We start from the raw sequence: 21,218 nt of genomic DNA on the forward strand, positions 1-21,218 counted from the left end.
GTTTTACTTTTACTCTTCAGATAGTTTCATCTTTTCAAGATTGCTTCAGCAATTTCGTCACTTAATTCAGCATTGTTTCAACAATTTATTCAGCTCATTTAGCTTCCAGCTTTCAGCATTCACCTGTATTTCCTTCAGGAAATGCATTCTCTAGTTATTTGTAAATGTTAAATGGAGCACTGTTGCATAATTTCCTGCAGGGGAATGATTAAGTGTCCTGACTGATTGATCTCACACCCGATGACTTCGATAAAACAGGTGGAAACAGATGCTTTGAATTAAAAAACTGAACCAAAACGTTGTGTTTTCTTTCTGTTTCTGTCCTTCAGGCTCCAACTCATCCGGTTTACAACATCGGTCCAGAGAAGGTGGCTCAGGCCCTGCAGCACTTTCACCGGCTGCCCGTCCCCGATGACCCGCGGCGGCCGGAAGCATCCGCCGCCGCCGGCCCCTCGGACCCCTCTGCTGCCTCTGCACCGGCCGAGCCTCAGTCCTAGTCGGTCCTCGGTCAGCGGAGACGTCACTACACGTGAACCAGCCGACTCCGGGGTTAACGGGACTTGCAGCGACACACGGCCGAGACCAGGTCTGATCTGGACCGAGGCCGGGACCTGCCGGACGTCGGAGCTTCAGTAGAGAAGAGGGGCCGGAGTTTAGGAGGAGTCTGCCCTGGTAAAAGCTCGACAGTCCTGTGTGGGCAGCTTTGCATACAGCTGATTTTTTGTTTGTTTGTTTTTTTTGCTTGCAACGCCTCGTTTTCATTCTCTGAAATAAAAGTGAAACTATGAGGTTTCAGTATGAGCAACGTTAATAAAACTTTGTAGAGCACTTTTCATAATGGTGTTTTAAAATGCTTTATGACTTTGAGATATGCTGAGCTTTAAGCACAGGCAGGTAAAACCAGCAAACTACTACAACTGTGGTTTTAGCTTACCTGTTGATTTCCAGAGGAATTTCTTTGACAAAAGCCCTTTAAATAATTTGACAGCCAACCCACTGAATAAAACATGAATCATCCAAATGGTTAAAAGATTTTAGTATCTTGGTGCATCAAGGGGGGGATTTTTACATCCTAAGGGAAATGTAAAATAAAAAGTAAAGTCCATGATCCTTAAATAAAGATACTTCACGATGCTCAGACTCTTAGTAGGTTTTCCACGGCTGTTGCTCACAGATGAAAACATCAGATGGCCCAGTTTTGTTCCTCCTGGCCACAGTTTAAAACACACAAACCCCCGGTGTGTGTGTGTGTCTGAGGGGGGAGAAACTCGTTACATAATGGGACATTTACGTGCATTACGCCCTGGTGGAGTCGTGCTCCAGACACCTGTCTGCTGCTCCACTGCAAACCAGAAAAACCTGAAGCTACCTTTGACTTCCACTGAGGCGACCTTTACTGCAGCAGTTGGGGAAGTTAACGAGAGAAATATGGCTCATTACAAAACAAACGATAAGTCATAATTAAATTAACTGCAGCAGACTTTAACCTCCCGGTGTGACAGCTTCAATAAACAAGACACAAGCAGCATGTTAAAGGATAAAATAGTTTATTTTATAGTCTCATAGTAAAGGTAGGCCTCAACTTGCAAGACAATTGTTGGCAGTATGTACAACATACTTGTAATTTCCATGGAATGGAATCGGACAAACAAAGACCTATTACACTAATTATATCCTCCTAAATGGAAATAAAATGGAAACAATATACATACACACACGTTTCCTAGACACGCAAAAAATGCTTCCTTTTTTCCTTGGGGGATTCAGCAACATTGATTTTTTTTTTTATTAACTGTGTAAAGCACGACACATCGACAGGGACTCGTTCGCTTCCTTGTACGGCAAAAAAGACGGGAGCTACCTTTTGACATTCAATACCTATTTTCATACCCTTAAGGAAAACTACAAGTGACAAATTAGCATTTTCCCATGACTTGTGAGATTACTACGAAATGCATAACATATTTTAGAACTTGAAAACATCCAATCAATGCTTCTTTTTATTTCATTTTTTAATAATAATAATATATAAAATGAGATGCCTAACGTATTCAGCCACCTAAAGTCATTCACTACTTCAAGCTAAAGGACAAAATACGATACAAGTTTAGGAATATTCTCCTTCAAAACATCAATTTCAACAAAGGAGTCACGTTTTCTTTTTTTCTCTCTCTCTTTTTTTTTTTTAAATCTTGTGTCTAACAAACGTGTCAGGCAGAAAACATCTGCAATCCAGTGGGCCTGAGGTGGGTATCACTTTTACATTTGCTTCAAAGCGTCTTCACATTCTTTAGTGGAAAAAAGTAAGCTACAAATGTTTTTTTTTATTTATTATTCTGGTTTTTATTCTAAAAAGGTAAACGTCTTCTCCAGGACCATTTATATCTAGGTGTGTGTGTGTGTAAAGTCTAAACAGGTTTTTATCAAGAATAACAAAAATTAAACAAAAAAAAGAAACAAAAAGAAACAAAAATATATAATATAGCAGTGCTTGAAGGAGTACGCCTGGCGCACCCTCCCACCCCCCAAAAACGACACGGGTAGGAGGAGGGGGCTTTATTGAGGGTACAAAAAAGCATCAAGTCCTTAAGTAGCCAAGCTGCCTCTTTTTGGGTTTTGGATTGTTGTCATTGCTAGAGGAAGAGGAGGGAGGGACGAAGGGGGAGGAGGGGGGAGATACCAATGACGCAGAACCAGAGAAAAGAGAGTGAGGGGGGAGAGGAGGGGGAGGGGGAAGGGGGGAAAAAACCTGAAGCTCTCTAAAAGATGAACTGAAGCGGTCGTCTTCTTCCACCCCGCGGACTTTTCTCCCTCCTGTTTTTCGCTGGAGAAGGAGACGATGGTGGTGGTGTCGGTGTGAGGAGGTTTCGTTTCTTTTCTTCTTCTTGGAGGGAGGGGGTCATGAGTCTCCAGTGCGAGCCCACCCACCCACCCACCCACCCAGAGATGGAGGAGAGAGGAGGAGAGAGGACGAGGACGACGGTTGAGGGTGAGGGAGGCCGGCGGTGGTGGTTGTTGGCATGAAGGGGGGAGGGTCCGATGAGCCTCGAGAGCTTTGAAGGCTTTTTATGTTTTTTTATTTTTTATTTTATTTTATCCTCTCACCCTCCCTTGTGCTCCGCCACCTCGACCCTTGGCCAGGATGTTAGTTAGCTGCTGCTGCTGCTGCTGCCGGGCGCTCTCCCTCTCCTTAGCTCGGCTCCACGCGCAGCTTCTTCCTGTTGGGCGGCTCGTCGGGCTCCGACTCGGAGCTGGAGTCGGAGCCGCCGTCGAAGGCCGACACGGCGCTGCCTTTGGGGTTGGTGTACAGGCTGCTGTCGGACGACGAGTAGCTGGTCTGCAGCTGAGTGGAGCCCTTCACCTTCTCCAGAGCGCGGACTGCATGAACACACACACACAGGGAGAGACAACGGTCAACATAGGGAGGACAACAGGATTCACACATTAAAGCAGAAGAAAGCGATATTTTTGTGTTAATATAAGTCTTAAATAGTTATATCTTCCCACAGCAATCACTTACATACAGTGTTTGGACCGAAACACGGGTCTGTCAGTCACTCTGCTCTGCTCTGAGCCGAGGAGAAAACTTTTCTCGTATCCTACAAGTTTTATCGAATGAGGAGAGAGAACGGCATGAAGGGATGTGTGTGCAGCCAAGGGATGCGCCTGAATGTGGTGACGTAGGGACGAGGACTGTTATGGTGCGTTCAAGGCAACCCGTAACTCGCGTTTTTCCGACCTGTGAACTCGTACCAGTTCGATCTGGTACGAGTTCACGGGTCGGAAGTTACGAGTGGCCGTTATAGTGACTTTCACAGGTAAAACAGGTCGGAAAAACACGAGTGGGTTGCCTGAAACGCTACAAAGTAGTAAATCGTGACTTGAAGCTGTAATTTACGGTTACAAAAGCCTGCCTGGAACGCAGCATTAGCCAGAACGACCGGATTGCTTACTTCTGCTTTAAAGGAATAGTTCAATATTTAGGCAAATTTGCCTATTGCCATAATCCCTATAGTCATAGGAGTAGGTTCATGCATGTTGATTTGAGATCCGCGGGGCAGAGACGCAAGCTGCTCAGTGAACACAGTGGAGTGAATGCTACAAGTCCTGTTTCCCTCATCAAATACACAATCCAACAACTCCAAAACGTTCTGGTGGACAAGTTGTGACCTGCACATTCACCACGCTATGAGATAACAGAACGTTACGAGTTGTTTTAGAGGTAAATTCATGCAAAACCGCTGATGCCCGTTCCTGTAAGGGGCAGTTTTTCGGCAAGCAGTCTCTGTATTTATCTCTAAAACAACTCTGTCTGGTAACGTTCTGTTATTATCTCATAGCGTGGTGAATGTGCAGGTCACAATTTGTCCACCAGAGCATTTTGGAGTTGTTGGATTGTGTATTTGATGAGAGAAACCAAGAAATCCCATTAGCCTCTGTAGCGTAGCTCTGAGCAGCTCACGGCTCTGCTCCGCCGTTCTAAAAATAGCTTGCACTGACAATTAAAGGTAACGAACCTACTGCTATGACTATAGGGATTATGGCAATGGGCCAATTTGCCAAAATGTTGAACTATCCCTTTAAAGGTAATGAACCAACTTCTATGACTATAGGGATTATGGCATTTGGCAAATTTGACAATTTAACAGGGACAGAAACCAACATTGGGCTGCAGACACACGACTTATCTGTCCTCAGAAATACAGATAAACACAGAGTTTTAAATGATCGGTGGCGTCTCATTTCTTCTTTTCCACTTTGCTATTAACAAAAACTTCAGGTCAAACTCGACAGTTGACCTCAACCGAGCCATTGTCTGGTGTAACTACACTTAGGTCACGCTCCATTTCCATCTAGTCTCTGTTACACCATCATTATTTACCTCATGGAGAGTTAATTCGTTGTTTTTCCTTAAAAACACGACATATATTTAAATTATACTGCAAATTTTTTTTCCATCTGCGTCTGGTCAAATTTATCCAGCACCAGCAGTCCATACAAGGGCTAAAAACATATACTGAAAGTGAAAACCTCATATTGCGATCACATGGGCAGATAATGCATTATATATGATTTCAGCTTTTTATTTTCACTTATAAAAAAATAAAACTGGAGATGTGATTTCTCTTTCGTTTCGGGTCTTGCACTAAAACAGATTAACACGTCCCTTTGATTTGCTGTCCTGGATGTGTCTGTAGCAGTAACACCAACACTTTTTTTTTTTGTTCTAACAGGAAAATTGCAGCATGTTGTGGATATTGCGATTAAATTGTGTTGCTATACCAAGACAGAGAGAGAGAAAAACTCCAGAAACTTGTAACGCCAGGGTATCCGCGGGGTCTTGAAAAGTATTAAAAGGTGATAAATCAATTTTGGGAAAATTAAGACCCTTAAAAAGTATTAAAAAGTTAAAATTTTGAAGGTATTTTTTCTGAATTAGCTTTGAGTCCTAAAAAACACTGTAAAATTGTGTGAATTTATTAATTTTATTAAAAAACAAAGATGAACCGGTACATAAAAAAAGAAAAGAAGATTGTTGTTTTAGTTTTTTGAGAGTGGAGCAATTTGTTTTTTTTTTATTATAAACTTTTATAACTTTTATTTATTATCCCAGCCTATTTTGATTCCTGTTGTATCATAGTGGTCTATAGTCTTTATCACAAACTAGAACTGTTAAGTTAAAAGTGTCACTGATGTAAATGGTAACAGCTATCGAAAAATATTGAGAAGGTCTTGAAAAAGTCTTAAAAAGGTATTAGAATTAACTTCAAGATTCCTGTATATACCCTGAACGCTGAGAGAGCGACACTGAGACAAAGTGAAGTGTAGAAGTTGAGCTCAGTAGAGACTGATTGTGAGATTGGGACAACATGTTCTCCAGCCCATTCATGCGTGAGCTCCTCTATCGCCACGACATGCTCTCAACACAAAAACATGACGGTGGAGCATTTGCATTTCCTTGCCGCCGCCCCTCCCTCCCTCCCTCCCTCCCTTCCTCTTTCCCTTCCCTCCTTCCTTCTCTTTCATTCAACACCTATCAACCGCTGCAGGTCAAATCTCATCTGCTGAAGAAAAAACAACACTCATCCCTATTTCACATATAGAAGACGTCACGATTATAGATTTTCTTGGTACAGTTATTGTCAGAGAAATAATCACAATATCATGATTGTTATGCATTAATTAATTGCACAATCCTATGAATGTGTAAAATCAAATGAAGTCAAAATACAGTATAATTGGCTTTATGCCCAGGCTAGCTCCACTACTTCCTGAACTTAAACCAACTCCTTTATTCCTGTCTTACATTATTGGACCAACTGATTAATCCAGGTGTGTCTGACCTCACAACAATGGTCAGACACACCTGGATTAATCAGTTTGTCCAATAATGTAAGACAGGAAATAAAAGAGTTGGTTTAAGTTCAGGAAGTAGTGGAGCTTTGCATAAAGCCTATTTAATTTAACCAATTACATACACAAAATATTTCAAGTATCTATTAATATAGGACCAATTATTAATCCCCCAGGGGAAATTTTTGAATATTTAAGTCATTAATTGTCATCTATACCAAATGTTTAAGTTTATTTTAATCACTTTTTGATTTGTTTTTTATTACAAATGACACCCTAACATTTAAATTCCTAACAATTCGATGTTACGTTGGCTAAATTGATATTCACTTTTTTGTAATTTAACCCAGTTATCGTGTCTTTCTCTGCAGAGCGAAAACAAAGTTACACACGCGGTTGTTGTGTGTGAACTTTGTTTTCGTTCACACAAGTCGCGCCGATCTGCCGATATGACAATCTTTATTTTTTGGGGGAAAGTGACGGTATTTAGGAATCTTTACGATTAATTAATTGTGGCGTTTAATAATCTTAATTGTGAAAACAAGTAATCATGACATCCCTAATGTGAAATAAAGTTTTGAAAACAGTCGTGTAGCTCTAATCAACAGTGTATTGTGTTGTGTTGTGTTACCTTGTTGCTCCAGCAGGGCGTTCTGCCTCTTCAGGTCGTCGATGTCCTGCTGGTGTGTGTGATTTTTCCGCCTCATGTACTGGATGTACTCTGTGGCTTTGTCTAGGATTTGAGCTCGAGACGCCTGTTTGGTAGACTGCTGTTAGTGACACATGCAGAAATTGAAGCGATGACACCGGTATTCAGATACAGATTCCTTAAAAAAACATTTGTTAACACATTAACAGTTTATGTCATGCTGCTGCTGCTGCTACACAAGAAACACACACACACACGCAAGCTGCAGAGAAATCTAGGACGACGCAGCTTAACCTCTGAAATCCTCCAGCGCTTCAGTCTGACACCCAGGGGGCAGAGGTCGTGACCTCCGCCGCCTTCATTAACGCAAACTCCTGTCCGGTCCTGTCGCTACAATCGGCTCCTTCATCTTCAAGACGTCATGTCACAAAACATCTGTAAAGATCTGAGTCACACAGCTGTCTGTGGCCGATCACCGCCTTCAGAATAAAACGCTCTGTACTCAATAGGAGCTCTTTAATGTGTCTAATGCTAATTTCTTAAACTATTTTACAGAATAAAGCTTCATAACATTATTACCTCCACTGTGAAGGTTGTGTTGAAGCATTTTGCATCGAACTTGTTGAAAGGATGAGGCATTTACTCAATGGTTTTTTTTTTTCTTCTTTTGGTTGTTTAACATTGGCCTTGGCAGAGTCTGTATTCTCTGCGAGTGTCCTTGATTGTTTTCTTTATTGATTTATCTGCCAATTATTCTCTGTGGTAATTGGTTTAGTCTATAAGAAGGTCAGGGCGAATGTTAATGTAACATACGCATCACAGTTATCTTCCAAGGCCCAGCGGACAGACACTGTGAGCACTGAGAGCAACGGCCTGAAAAACCTTAAGATATTCCTGTTTTTTATTATAGAAACTAAAAAACTCTGAAAATATTCACATTTAAGAAGCTGTAGCTATTTCTTTCCTTTTAATTCACAACAAATCGATTCTTCAAAAATTGTTGCTGATTCCCAGCGTCGCCCTGTTTCAGCCTCAGCTGCTGTATTTAATGAGTGTGACTATTGTTCTGGCTGCCAACCACAAACTAAACTGATCGTGAAATGAGATGAGTCAGGACCTACGTGGCTTTTCCACCTCAGCTAAATAATAATCTTTGTACCAACCAACAGAAAAGACTTTGATGCCTCAACTTTGACAAACAAACATCAATAAAACTGTAACTAACAACAACTAGCGACCACACCACACACACACAGCTTCATTAAACTAACTGATCAGATAACAGACATTTAACACCAGTTTCTTCTCGTCTTCACTTCTTCTTGCTCTGCTTCCTCTCGCCAGAAACAATGCTGCACTAAAACACACAGCTACAACATCAGTACGGCGGTGGGAGAGGGGAGAGGGGCGGGGGGCGACGACTGAGGCGGCTGTAACCCAACACTTCGTACAAATTATGAGCAAACATCCCTTAGTTCGCAGCATCTCACGGGCCCCCGCCCTTCACGCTCTGTGTGTGTGTGTATATATGTGTGTGTGTGTGTGTTGAACTGGTCTTTTTTAGGGGAAAATAAAACACTGTGCCCAGTTACTGAACCCCCTCCAAATGCTCTCAATGTCATGGATGTCAAAACAGGAAGAGAGCAACAAAAAATTTCCTCATAATAACTTCCTGACGCTGGTCCAAGTATTTAGACTGCATCACTGTCTCGCTGCTGCCAATCTGCACTCCTCCTCCTCCTCCTCCTCGTCTCAGGCCCTTCAACTGTTTCCCTCCACTGACACGCACACATCCAACAAGTCAAGACATCTGCGTCAAGAAACCATTAAATGTAACCTCATGGTAAAAACGCTCTCATCCCTGCGTGGTCTCAACAACAACAACAGCAGCAGCAGCAGCAGCACATTTCATGTTCAACACAGTCACAGACATTTTAAAACATTATAACACTTCAGATTATTCACATACATTGATTCAGCAAAGAAAATAATGACAGAATTGTGGGTGTATGTGAGTGCGTTTTTTTTTTTTTTATATGGTGTAGGTAGATGCCCGGAGGACTTACAGTCTGAGCGTTACCAACCTTTTCTCCCTGCAGGGCGGGCACAGAGTCCCGAAGGCTGTGAAAGCTGTCTTTGATGTGGTCCCTACGCTTGCGCTCCAGCGCATTGTGGTGTGCCCGTTTGTCTGCCTGCAATGAGAAGAGTCACAAGGCCTTCAGCCTGGCAGCAGAGCAGCGTGGGTAGAGCCGAGAGGAGGAGAGGACGACGGTGGGGGAGTCCAGCGGCCGTCCGTGGTCAAACCTACACAAACCGCTCTGCTGCCAAGTCGCACTCTGCCTGCACCGAAACCACGACGACACTGTGTGCTTTGGATTATTATGTAAACCAATAAATACATGTATATCTATATGTTCACGTGTGATTTCTATCCATCAGAGATGAAAAACGACGACAACGTTTAGCCAGTATGTGATTTTTAAATAAAGGCCAACATCCAGCCATCAATTGGTTTCGTTATTTATGATCATTTTCTTTATTCCCCGGCTCATTTATCGTAAAATACTGAATCATTTCAATCACAAATTCCAAAAATTCAAAACAACGTCCTCTAATTTCTGATTAACCGCCACCAAAACGCAAAATATATATACACAGTAATACTTTACAATCATATATTTAGGCTAAATCGTCATGAAAATGATTGTTTCAGCTACAGATGTCAGTGTTTTTTTGTCATTTTAATATCAACAGAATCTCACTCTTCATGTTATTACAACTGAGTGTAAGGTATGTGCATAAAGACTGTCTGTGCAGCTGTTTATTTAGTTTTAAAATAAAATATGTGTCTTAACATATCATCATGGGTCCCTATGGTCGTTATAAAATACAGTAATTCACATGTCAGACCCTAATTTGGGCAATTTGGGCGTAGTCAGTGAGGTAAATAACTAAGATGGAGAAAAACATCTTTGCATCCGTGTATATTGATCGGATGTATGTGAGTTTCGGTGGTGGCTGCTGTCTGTCTGGTGAATACAAATTCATTTTTAAAATTGGAAAATGGAAATTTTCAAAGCCTCAACTCTACAAACATCAACTCCCCAGAGTAATATCCCCCCTGTGTGTTCATATAAAAATGACAAGACCAGGCAGGTTCTCATATCTGTGAATCAGCCACCAATAAATATTCTGAATATTTACTAGGGGAAACGGTGCAAATCCTCCAATGCTGCACAATCAAACTAAATTATCACAGAAATGAACCACTAACAGCTACAAGACAACTATAGAATAAACCCTCACTCTTCACATTCAAGTGTTAATCAGAGTTAATGTGGAAAATGTTTTTGAGACGCCTCATCTCCGAGTTTGGAAAAATTGTGTATGTATCATAACTTCAGTTAAGAGCCAAACCAAAAAAAAACAAACTAATCACATTCCTCGCACCAAGTTTCACTAAAACCCATAATGTTGATGGAATATCCTGCTAAGAGACAGATAAAACAGAAATTAACCACCTCGTTACTAGATATATACAATCAAACTGACTGTCACGGTCACCACCACGGACGACAACCTCACGTTATTGAATATCGCACTTTGAATTTACTTTGGGGTCAATAAAGTATCTCTAAGTTGAAAAGGTCCAACAACCAATAAACCCCAAGGTTCAGTTCCCTCCTCACCAGTAGCTGCTGCTGCTGCTGCTGCTGGATTATGTGGCCATTTTAACCCGGGACCAGGTCAAGGACAAGACACTGGGATCCTGAATGAGGATTACACACCGACCGACTGAATTAAAACAGCAGCACGGTGACCGACAGAGGCGTGAATGTGTGAAATGTAGATTTATGGAGGTTATGTTGTTGGAGATTTTGCCTTTTTGTAGCTTTTAAAAGCGGCTCAGTGTTGTTTAGAGTTTGTTTTCTGACGTGCGCCACCCTGTTCTTTCTACAGTACACACAGCTTCAGATCACATGACCTCCGCTGCACTGGGACAAAGTCGTGGTTAATTTCAGGCTACTGCTGCTGCTGCTCGAGCAAACTCCACATTTTTCATTTTTCTTCTGTGAAGTTTTTTTATTTTATTATTTTAATAATAACCGAGCGCCAACGGAAGCAGCATCTAACAGGCTGCTGCATATTTCAACTGCACATTTGCATCCTAATTAGACTGTAAAGGCACAAGATGGCTGCCACGGTCACATGACCCCCGAGCCAAAGACACAGAGAGAGAGAGATCAGTTTGTTTGCTTGTAGTTCAACCTGTTTGTGCTTTTTTTTTTTTTTTTTTTTAGGCCAAACCATCACGGCCTCCAATCACATCTGATTCGGGACTAATCCACGCTATCATCACCAGATCAAGACATCCAATCAGATCCTTTTGCTCAGCGACGACGACTGATGATCATCATACGTCGAAAACCAAAAGCGGCCTGATTTGAATATTAGCAACACAACAGCTGGATGATGCAAGCGATGTTCACACCGACGACTGGAGAGTAGACAGAGTAGAAGTCTAAGGAGTGTGACCTGGTATCATCGGCAGCTGACTCATTTTGGTCCTCTCTGATCAAAACAAAAACCAAAGTAGCCGCAAGTGAGACAGCAGCACGCAGGTTAAAACAAGCCCTCAGTGTGTCATATGTCTGGCGGGAGGGAGGGACAATGTGTTCAGTGTGTGTGTGTGTGTGTGTGCCATATAGAAAGAAAAACACCCAGCTCACGTGACGGACTGGTTAAGCAAATTACACGTGAGAAACAAGAAGTGGCCAAATGTCACAAACATGCGATTGAAACTGAAAAAAACCACACTATGTAATAAAATAATGCCTGACTTGTGATTGTGAGTCTGGCTGCCACGGAGACGGTTGCTCCTGTTGCACAAAAGCAACAAAACATCATCATCATCATCATCATCAAGACACAAGTCCACCAGGACCTTGTGCTGCTCTCTTCTCCTCGTATCATGCAAACCGCCAGCCAGCCAGCGGGGAGGGAGAGGCGTGGTCGGCCGCGCTCCCTCCACTAACGCTGGCATATAAAACACAAAACGTATGACTGGTGTTGATGGTATGTGCAATTACAAGTCTGCCAGCCATTTTCATTGTGTGTGAATAGACATAGTAGACGCCTCCTTCTGAATCACTACACGTGGCCGATGTATTTATCCCGCAAAAACTGTGACAGGAAATAATAATAACCCAAGTTGAATTTAACATTAAACGTTCATATTTTGAGGTTTTGTGAGCGTCGGCTTCACTGGTTCTTTAAAAACCACGATTAATCAGCGAACGGTTAATTAAGATCCGAGGACGTCCTCGAGTGGGAGCTGCTCCACATACAACCACTCAACGTTTTAGAGACATTATTTAAGTGGGCCTGGGTGGTTTAAATAAAAACTTGCCACTTTGACGGCATTCAAATTACATTTACTGCAACATTTACTTAAAAAACAAAACAAAACAAACACCCAACATTAATTTTTTTAAAGGAAAAAAAGGCAGAAGTTCTGTTTCACACAGACAAAGCTACATATTTTTTGAGGCGTGGCTGGTTTCAGTCGTCTACAAACTACAGAAAGGTCAAACGCATCAGGATCAATGACACCTCTACTAATTATTTTTCATTTTTAACTTCAAAAAATATCTGTATAGTTATATAGAACAGAATCTAAGTCTTTATATTTATCCTAACTTTGATTTCTAAAAGTTTCAGTGTCCATCCTGATACTTAACAAACCTTGGTTATGATTTTATATTTTCTAGGGGAGTAAATGTGATAGACAACTTATTATTTACATTACAAACTTATTATTTATACAACAATCTGAGAATAATAACCTGCCCTGAAGGTCTGTGTCTTTGTCAATACATCTGATTGTACTCAGTCACGTTGTGGTGCCTTGATGGCTATAACACACACACGCTATCTGAGTTGTTAAGCACAACAGGCACCACTTAAAAAAAAAAAAAAAAAAAAACCCCACAGGTGTCCAGTTACCTCAGCTCATCATAAAACCGACACCTTTCGCCGGCTGCTGCCTGGGCCACGCCAGCCGAGCTGCTCCCTTCCTTTCTACTCGTACCTGACCATGACATCATTACATAACCGATGATGATGATGATGATGATCGTCTCACTTTCTAAGAATGAAAACCTACACTGTGCTGGAGAACATGGAGCCTTGTTGCACTAATAACAGCAATAAACCAAACTCTGCTGCGGGCGAATGAGCTGCTGTTTTCAAGATGAGCTGTAAATACCACACATTTAAACTACAAATTCTTCCTGTGTTTTTTTTTTTGGTCTATAAATTGCAAGTAAATAGTTTTTAAAAAAACCACGTGCATGGCAACATATTCAAGTCTTTATCTGTCTGATTCACAGTCTGCAGTGATACAGAACAGATAAAGCAGCAGCTCCTCCCATTGTGAGCTCATTTTTGCCAAAATGTTAACTAGCGATGATCAAAATGGCTGCCAATTAAGTCCCTTCTGTCAAATAACTAATTGTTTTACCTCTATACTCAGGCCTCACACGTCATAATGAACATTTTCCATTTTTCCAACGCGACCACAAGACCGGTTCCTTATCTCACCCTAAAACAAACTGTATCTCCAGACAACAGACTCGCTATCTGTGTCTGGAAACCTATTCAATGTCTGCCACGCTTCACTCAACACTAAAAAAAATATCATTTGCATGCACGGTTAAATGATTTCTCACTTTTTTCTATTCAAAAAGAAGCAAGTTGTGGCATTTAATCACAACCCACATTATCAGCGGCGTCTTAACCAGCTGTAGCCAGTGAAAGTTGAAGCTGGTTGCGACTTCTCTCGGTAGTAAATGTTGCTCAGCTGAAGCTAATTAACGTTAATTCTGCCTGTTGCCAAAACCACAAAAAGAGAAATCTTGGCTGCCGCCTGGTTTTATGTGCTCAGTGCAGCCACCATTGGTAAACACGCCTGACCAAAGACGGGCGTGTGGGTGTGTGTCACAAGAAACGCCACTCTGTGTAAAATCTGATGTACGAAACGATGTCCGTTAAAGACCTACAATTGATTTCTAAATAAATAATCTGAGTGCGCTGGAAACCTGTGCAGTGAAAACGCCAGAATAGCTTAAATTACTGATCTGATTTTACAAAAATAAGTTCAGTTTATTATAAAGGGGTTTGTAATAAGAGCTGTAGTTTAATTTCCTAGAGAGTAATCAAGATTTTTAAATAGAAATACTTAAATCCTTCTGCTGAATCTGTGCATGTTGCAGATTTTTAAGCACACAGACAAAGTGCAGAGATGGAAGCAGCTGTCAGACACCGAGGGCCACAAACAGCTCTCAGCACATACATATTTATGTTTATGGCTGCTGTAATCAAGTTAAATGACACTATCTGAACCCAAATTAGGTTTCCAGTCTTTCCTGGCTGTGGCTGTGCTATTGAGCTGATGACTCTATATTGAAGCAAAAGGTCTGTTGGAGGGCGCCGGGATTTAAAGCTAGTATTTTTCTAATATTTACATCACTAATGTATGTTATTTACAAAGGGAGAGAGAGAGAGCTAAAGAGAGAGATTTAACACTAAATCACTAAATATGAGCTCTTGCGTTTTCAGTTCTCGGGTATCGGATTATAGAGACGAGGCGAGGGGAGGCGTCGTGTAGTGTTAGTGTTGTGTTTGTGCAGCCTGTGTGTGTGCATTAACCCAAAGTCGTGCAGGCAGGGTGTATATATATGCGATGCAGCTATACGTCATTCATTTAGACCGCCAGCCCCTTCAGTGAGTGGCCTGTACACACACACAGAGAGAGAGAGAGAGAGAGAGAGAGAGAGAGAGGGAGAGGGGGAAGATGGCTCTAATCACTGGCTGCAACACAACACAACACAGAGGGGAAACATCCCGCAGCAGCAACAACAACAACCACCTCTTCCCTTCCTGACACGAAGGCTTGGTCCGAGATGCAGGCGCGGCCACCCCCGCTCCTCTGCACATGCAACAAGCCTCAATGAGCTCTCTACCTTCCCTTCCTTTCCTTTCCTTTCCTTTCCCTCCTCCATCCATCCAGCCTCTGCATCCTCACCGCGGATGCACTGCGAAATGTAAACGGTCGTCTTTTTTCTTTCTGAGATGACCTAGATGTGTAATTTGCAAATCATGAGCGGAATCCCCGTGGTGTGAAGTGCAACGCCGAAGAGGGGGGGGGGGGGGAGAAAGAAAAAGGAGGGAGGAAAAGAAGAAAAAAAAAACCCCGACTCCAAACCAGCTGCTGCCACCTGACACTAGAAAAGCTTATGTATTAACCGAGGAAAAACAATAATAAACATGCAACAAAAACGCCTTTGTAGCGGGATAAAGCTTTGGTCTAAATATAGATGTCGTGTCACCGTCTTCCTATGGCCGCGTACTCGCAGCACAGGATGGGGGATACCCTGCAGTGCACTGCTAACCAACGCTGATGCCGAGGAGGAACAATTGCTGCACGATTAGAAATGCATGACTAACTAGTTTAAAATAGAATAGAATAAAATTAAAAAAAAGAGGACGGGAAGTTGCCGTGCACACATGTTAATTTCATATATTAAAAACACATAGAAAGCAGCACTTTCACATTCAGTTTGAAGTAACACCAACCTCCACTGTGCAATCGACTAAATACCAAGAAATAAATAAATATATAATATATAAAAAAACAAAAGCAAAACAGTGAAGGGTGAATTAACTTTGCAATAACAGTGAGACATTTTCGACACTGGACAAATCCCCCCAGCATTACGCACCACATTGTGATATCTCGGTGATTCTTCCTGCAAAGAAACAGAACAAAAAGTACAATTGTAGCCATAATTGTTCAGCAAATCTCACTGTTTCGCTGAGAGTGAAATCATTAAGCTGATAATTAATGCTAAAAAAAAAAAAAAAAAAAGTAAGGCTAGTGTTAGTACTGCTTATCAATTAATTCGACTCCCGACAGAGAGAGAAAAAAAATACTTATCACAGAAAAGCAGAGCCTACTGGTAGAGCTAACGCTTTTAGCCGAGAAAGCTAGTTCAGCTAAACCGCCAGCTAGCAAAATAACATCCTTAAAAAGGCGAAAAGTGGTCATACTCACGTCACTATCGACTTCGATGTCATCGTTATCACTCATTCTTCGATAAAATAGTCTAGTTTAAAGGGACGGGAGGCTAAAAAAACAACATGAAGCGGTTTAGCACCGAGCGGCGCTCCAACAGCCAGACTCTGCTAACAGCTCACGGTCTGTTTGGACAGAACCGGACTCTCTACCGTCTCCACGTGACTACGCTCCACACACGAGCCTCCCGCTGAGCACCGCGCATGCGCATCGTCGCTAGGGCAACTGGGAAATGTAGTCGCGGCGGCGGTTGTTCGGCGCGTTAACTGAAAACAAACACATTCTTAAAGGAAAATGTAACGTATATTTACATTAAGAAATACAGTTATCAAACGATAAGATTAAAAAATATTAACAACCTGCTTTAAATGTTTTTCAAAAGGAAGTTAACATCTTACTCGAAGACTACAACTTCCATGTGTCGATGAGCTAAGCTTGCGACGTCAGAGCGTCTTGTTGCTGTGAAAGCATTATGGGAATTGTAGTTTGCGTCGTATTTGTATGTCAGAGGAGCTAAATAGGGCCATGGCAACAAAATATCGTCCAGGAGAACTCCGCTGGGACCTTTTACTCGTATCATGCGCATGCGCGGTGTCGCCAGGGCAACTGGGAAATGTAGTCGCGGCGGCGGTTGTTCGACGTTCAACGGAAAACAAACGCATGCCAACGGAAAAGGTTGAACGTATATTTACATCGAGAAAGGTAGTTTTAAAACGATAAGATGAAGAAATATCAACATCATGCTTTAAATGTTATTCAAAAAGATGGCAACATTTTACTGGTAGACTACAACTTCCATGTGTCGATTGCGACGTCATAGCGTCTTGTTTCCCCGGATGCATTGTGGGTATTGTAGTTTGCGTCGTGTTTGTATGTCAGAGGAGCTAAATAGGGCCATGGCCGAGACACGTGGATTTTTTAAAGAAGAGACACAGAAGACACACAAAACTCAGCAGCCAGACGCACACTCTCGTATCCGGTTACACCGGCCCACAAATACACACCAATCACCTTGTTCCTGCCTGGAGCGCTTGAAAATGCAGCTCTGGTGTATTCATCATTTTATTATCTTTCCTGTTTTCTTCATTTTCTTTCTTTCTCTCTTTATCACCATCGTCTGCTGTAGTCAATTAACTGATTGATCTGTTGAGCAACATAATGTTAAACTGCAACCATTTTAATAATCAATGAATCATTTAGGGTAAAAAAAAAAATAATAATAATAATCAATGAAAAATGATCATTTTTGGAGTTTTCCCAAGTCTTTTATTTTAGTGAGCTGACTCTCTGTGGGTAATGTCAACTGGACAAAATGATATTTGAACTGATGTTTATCAGTATTTTCTAATATTTCAAACATAAGACAGAAGAGAATCAGCAGATTCATGTATACCGGGAATAATCATCGGTATCAATTGGATGCAAAACTACACACAACTATTTTAAATCATCACTGGTGGAAAAATAAATAAATAAAAAAAACTTGTGTTGTTATGTTGTGTGGGGGCTGGTCACTGGACAAATTGCAAATAATCTGCTCTGGTGCTTCCTTTTTCACAAAATTGTGCTGTAGATAAGGAGCTTACACTGTGGATTATTTTGTGCTGCAACAGTGGATCAGTCAATGTGTAAAAAAAAAAGAGAAAAAACAAGCTGGGGAGCAGCCTCATCCGTTCCCCCAGCAGGTCAAGAGGCCACAGCAGCTGCAGGCGACACCCTGCCTGCATGGCCTCCATCGCCCTCCATGCCGAAACACGGCTTTAGACCTGCGCTGACCTTCATCCCACCATCTCTTCCTCCACCTTTAAGCTGGTCTGGATTATCCCCCATTCTGTCCCTTACCCTCTCTGCCAATTTTACCCCTCATCTACCACTTTATTTCATCATTCTGTACATCCTGCAGCAGCAGCGGAGCCAAAACAGGGTCACCCAGAAATATATGGTGGGTAACTGTATAGCCTATTTAAAGGATGGCAACACAATAAGGCCATGCAGGCTTTAATAATGCATCTGCTGTGGTGAAGTGAAGTCCCTCCATCTTCCGGGACGACAGCAAGGAAGCATTTTGCAATATTTGTGCTCTGCGTTCACATTTAAAACCAACCCAGGGGATGGGTACTGTTACAGGATGAGATATGATAATGAGGCAGAGCTCACAGCAAAAAAAGAAAAAAAAAACAAGATTTTTCTCATTTTGCCTTCTTGCCACACCCTTAGTGCTTTTCCCTCCGGGGCCTGAGCTTGAGTTATGAAGTGTTTTTAACACCATTTCAGTCCATAATATTCAGGCTGCAGGGAGCTCCAACACTGATTAGCTGTGGCCGGGGTCTCGAGGAGGAAAAAGTGGTAAAAATCCAGGCATGTGAAGCACTGAGCTGTAATTATAGTTGGAGAGGCTGATCAGGCCAGGCAGAGGATCCCTCCCCTCCCCCTATGTCCTTACAGGGCCGGCCTGTTAAACCATTAAAATGCCCTCCTTTTGTCCCTTTCCAGCATATTTGCCGACCACACCGAGGGCCCAGGACGCAGTCACCATGATAGATTTTGTTTTGTTCTTGCCCTTTATTGTTCCTGCATGACTTATAGAAGGGAGGGGAGGGGGTGTCACAGTCAGATATATCACAGTCAGATAGCGGTCTCACTGTGCCAGTGAAGTGAAGTGCACTGGACGAGCATAATGTAGTTTCCCAGAGCGGCTCATGAGATCCTGTCCAGTAATGTGAGCATCTGAAGTTGTCCATAAGCAGGAGTGTTTACAGTAATGTGATTTAAACAGGTATATGAGCCACAGTACTACATTATCTGTATACTGCTGCAGAGCATTTTACTGTGAATAAAAATCCCATTTTGAAAAAAGACTCACTCTGCATTATTCCAGATGTTTTGTATTTTCATTTCTCATTACAATTCATATGATCCTTTAAGAAAAATATATCTTTTCACATGACGGATTACTGATTTTCAATCAGGCCTTTATGAAACCAAGATTTGTCTCTACATGCTGCTGTACCATGGATTACTGTAATGTACGTATATCCCACCAGAGGTGATCTACTTTACTGTTGAAGGGGAGAGGACACTGAATTACAGACGGGACGCTGCCGACAGATTGATAACCAAAGATCAGGATATCATACATTCAACTGTAGGTTCTGCTTTATTTTTTAATACTTAAAAGAAAATATTCATTTCTGTGTGTTTTATTTTGTGTATTATTATTATTTGAGTCAGGGTGGTTTGATGTTATGTTGTCATTCATATAATGTGATGCAATAGGCAATAGGCAAAACATTTTACTGACTCATTTCTCAGCTGTAAAGACACCTATGATTGTGCAACTTTGAAACATAATATAACAAAATTGTATACAGATGTTTGCATGCTGTATTTTCAGCATAAATTTGAATTATTGGATTTAATTATTTTGCCAATGCAGCCAAATATACTGTGATACTTTCTAGTGTTTTAAGATTGGACAGTGTTGTACTCATCTCCACTAAATTGACATGTTTTGTGCTTTAAATTCCATTTATGTGTCTTTTTTATATTGTTTCAGTTTCTTTACAGTAATATCTGGTCTTAAAGCCTCTCATGTCTGAATTGTAAAAACCTATTTGCTGCTTTACTCCTCTTTCTTTTGTTATAAGCACAGAGGAAGAGAAGCCTGTGGTTTATGGTTTCACAGAGGAAGAAACCTATTTACATATTTACTTTTCAGCCAAACTCGTCACGACTCATCAAGATTAAACCCATAAACACAACGCAGCCACGTAGTGCAGAATTTCCACAGAGACCTTTGTTGTGTTTAGTCTTAGTTTGCAATTTCTATTCTACTTTATTACCGACTGCCTTTCTTCACTCTTAATGGCAGTAAATGATGGGTCGAACTGTACTGTAATAGTTTTATTGATTTTTAAACATATTAAACACAAACACACAGTAACATTGACAAAGACAGTGAAATAATCATGTTTTCATATTAATAGATATCACATTTCACATATTAAACACAATTAAAATGACAATAAATGAATAATGAAGTAAATAACAGTATAACAACGACACCACAAAGCACTCAGCTCTTCACAACAATGTCAAAGTGGTGCACGCTGACGCCCAAGAAGGGGTCAAACTGGTTCATTATGAATGATAATTTATTGACTGTGGTGACAGTGAATGCCTCATTCCTCACAATTCATTACCACATTTTTTATGTGTATTCTCTTGCTTTCACACATATATTTTTCTACATCCTTCATTCATCACAACTGCAGAAGTGGCCCCGCCCCCGGGGTAAAAGCCAGGGCCGGCTCTACGCAGGGGCAAGAGGGGGCAGCGCCCCCCTCAAATAAATGTCTTGCCCCCTCAAATCCAAATTTTAGAAGCTGAGAAAGCACATTTTAATATACTCAAAAAAATTTGTATATTACAAGTTGACAAAATTATCTGCAGTAGCACAAAAATCCGCCAAAAAAGGGACACTGTTCTTTTCGAAAATGTTCTTTTTTTAGTATTCATAAGACTATCTTTCAGTTTTGTAAATCTTGACCATAGTAGACCCCCCCCCCCCCCCCTCTCAGAGTACACCAGAATGCTTCACTCACATTTTAAAATCTACAGGAGTTCAGCTAGGCCTACTCACCTTTTTCACCCCCTCTGGGTTTGCAATGCATCTTCAGATATGCACCCCTAACCCCCCACATAATGTGGCTCTTTGCATTATGACAGTAAAAAAATTTGGGCTCTAAGACCCTGGTTGGCCCCCCGGCCCCTAGTTGGACAGGTCTGAAGGTAGAGGCCTGACAAAGTGCAATCCACTTCTCCAGGTTGGGGTTGGACACATAGCCAACAACCCAATTCAATGAAGTTACTATAAGCACAGAGAAAAAAAAGTGCTGGAGCATGATGTGTTCACATTTCTGACTGCCCCCTCCCTCATATATGCCTGCCTAGAACCGGCCCTGGTAAAAGCACATCTGGCTGGAAATAACTGATGTTGTGCAGTTACCTTTATAGTCAAATGTGTTTATATCCAGAGCTGTGTGCACAAGGAGCTTCCTCCTCCTCCTCCTCCTTGGT

At 41.6% G+C, this 21,218-nt stretch overlaps 2 protein-coding genes across 9 annotated transcripts in view; one reads left to right on the forward strand and one right to left on the reverse strand.

The window, feature by feature from the left end:
* fntb (farnesyltransferase, CAAX box, subunit beta) overlaps positions 1–2,336 on the forward strand; it is a 29,159-nt gene extending 26,823 nt beyond the window's left edge. The window contains exon 12 of the mRNA XM_085771276.1: positions 330–2,336. Coding sequence (XP_085627402.1) covers positions 330–497 — 168 coding nt within the window. The 3' untranslated portion in view covers positions 498–2,336. The remainder of the gene's footprint in view (positions 1–329) is intronic.
* Positions 1,531–16,274, reverse strand: max (myc associated factor X). 8 transcript variants are annotated; one of them, XM_085771281.1, is made up of 5 exons: positions 16,119–16,274; positions 15,787–15,813; positions 9,088–9,195; positions 6,986–7,109; positions 1,531–3,378 (listed from the first exon to the last, which is right to left on the reverse strand). In XM_085771281.1, exons 1-5 carry the CDS (start codon positions 16,152–16,154, stop codon positions 3,191–3,193), a joined length of 483 nt encoding a protein of 160 aa, XP_085627407.1. In that variant the 5' UTR covers positions 16,155–16,274; the 3' UTR covers positions 1,531–3,190. The 8 variants fall into 8 exon arrangements, with proteins under 8 accessions (XP_085627407.1, XP_085627405.1, XP_085627404.1 ...); XM_085771279.1 differs by having other exon boundaries at positions 6,986–7,124; XM_085771278.1 differs by having other exon boundaries at positions 9,070–9,195.
* Between the last annotated feature and the right edge of the window lie 4,944 nt (positions 16,275–21,218).

Source organism: Trachurus japonicus, chromosome 24, assembly GCF_045865225.1.
Source record: "Trachurus japonicus isolate A0001 chromosome 24, Traja_1.0".
In the NCBI taxonomy this organism is placed as follows: domain Eukaryota; kingdom Metazoa; phylum Chordata; class Actinopteri; order Carangiformes; family Carangidae; genus Trachurus; species Trachurus japonicus.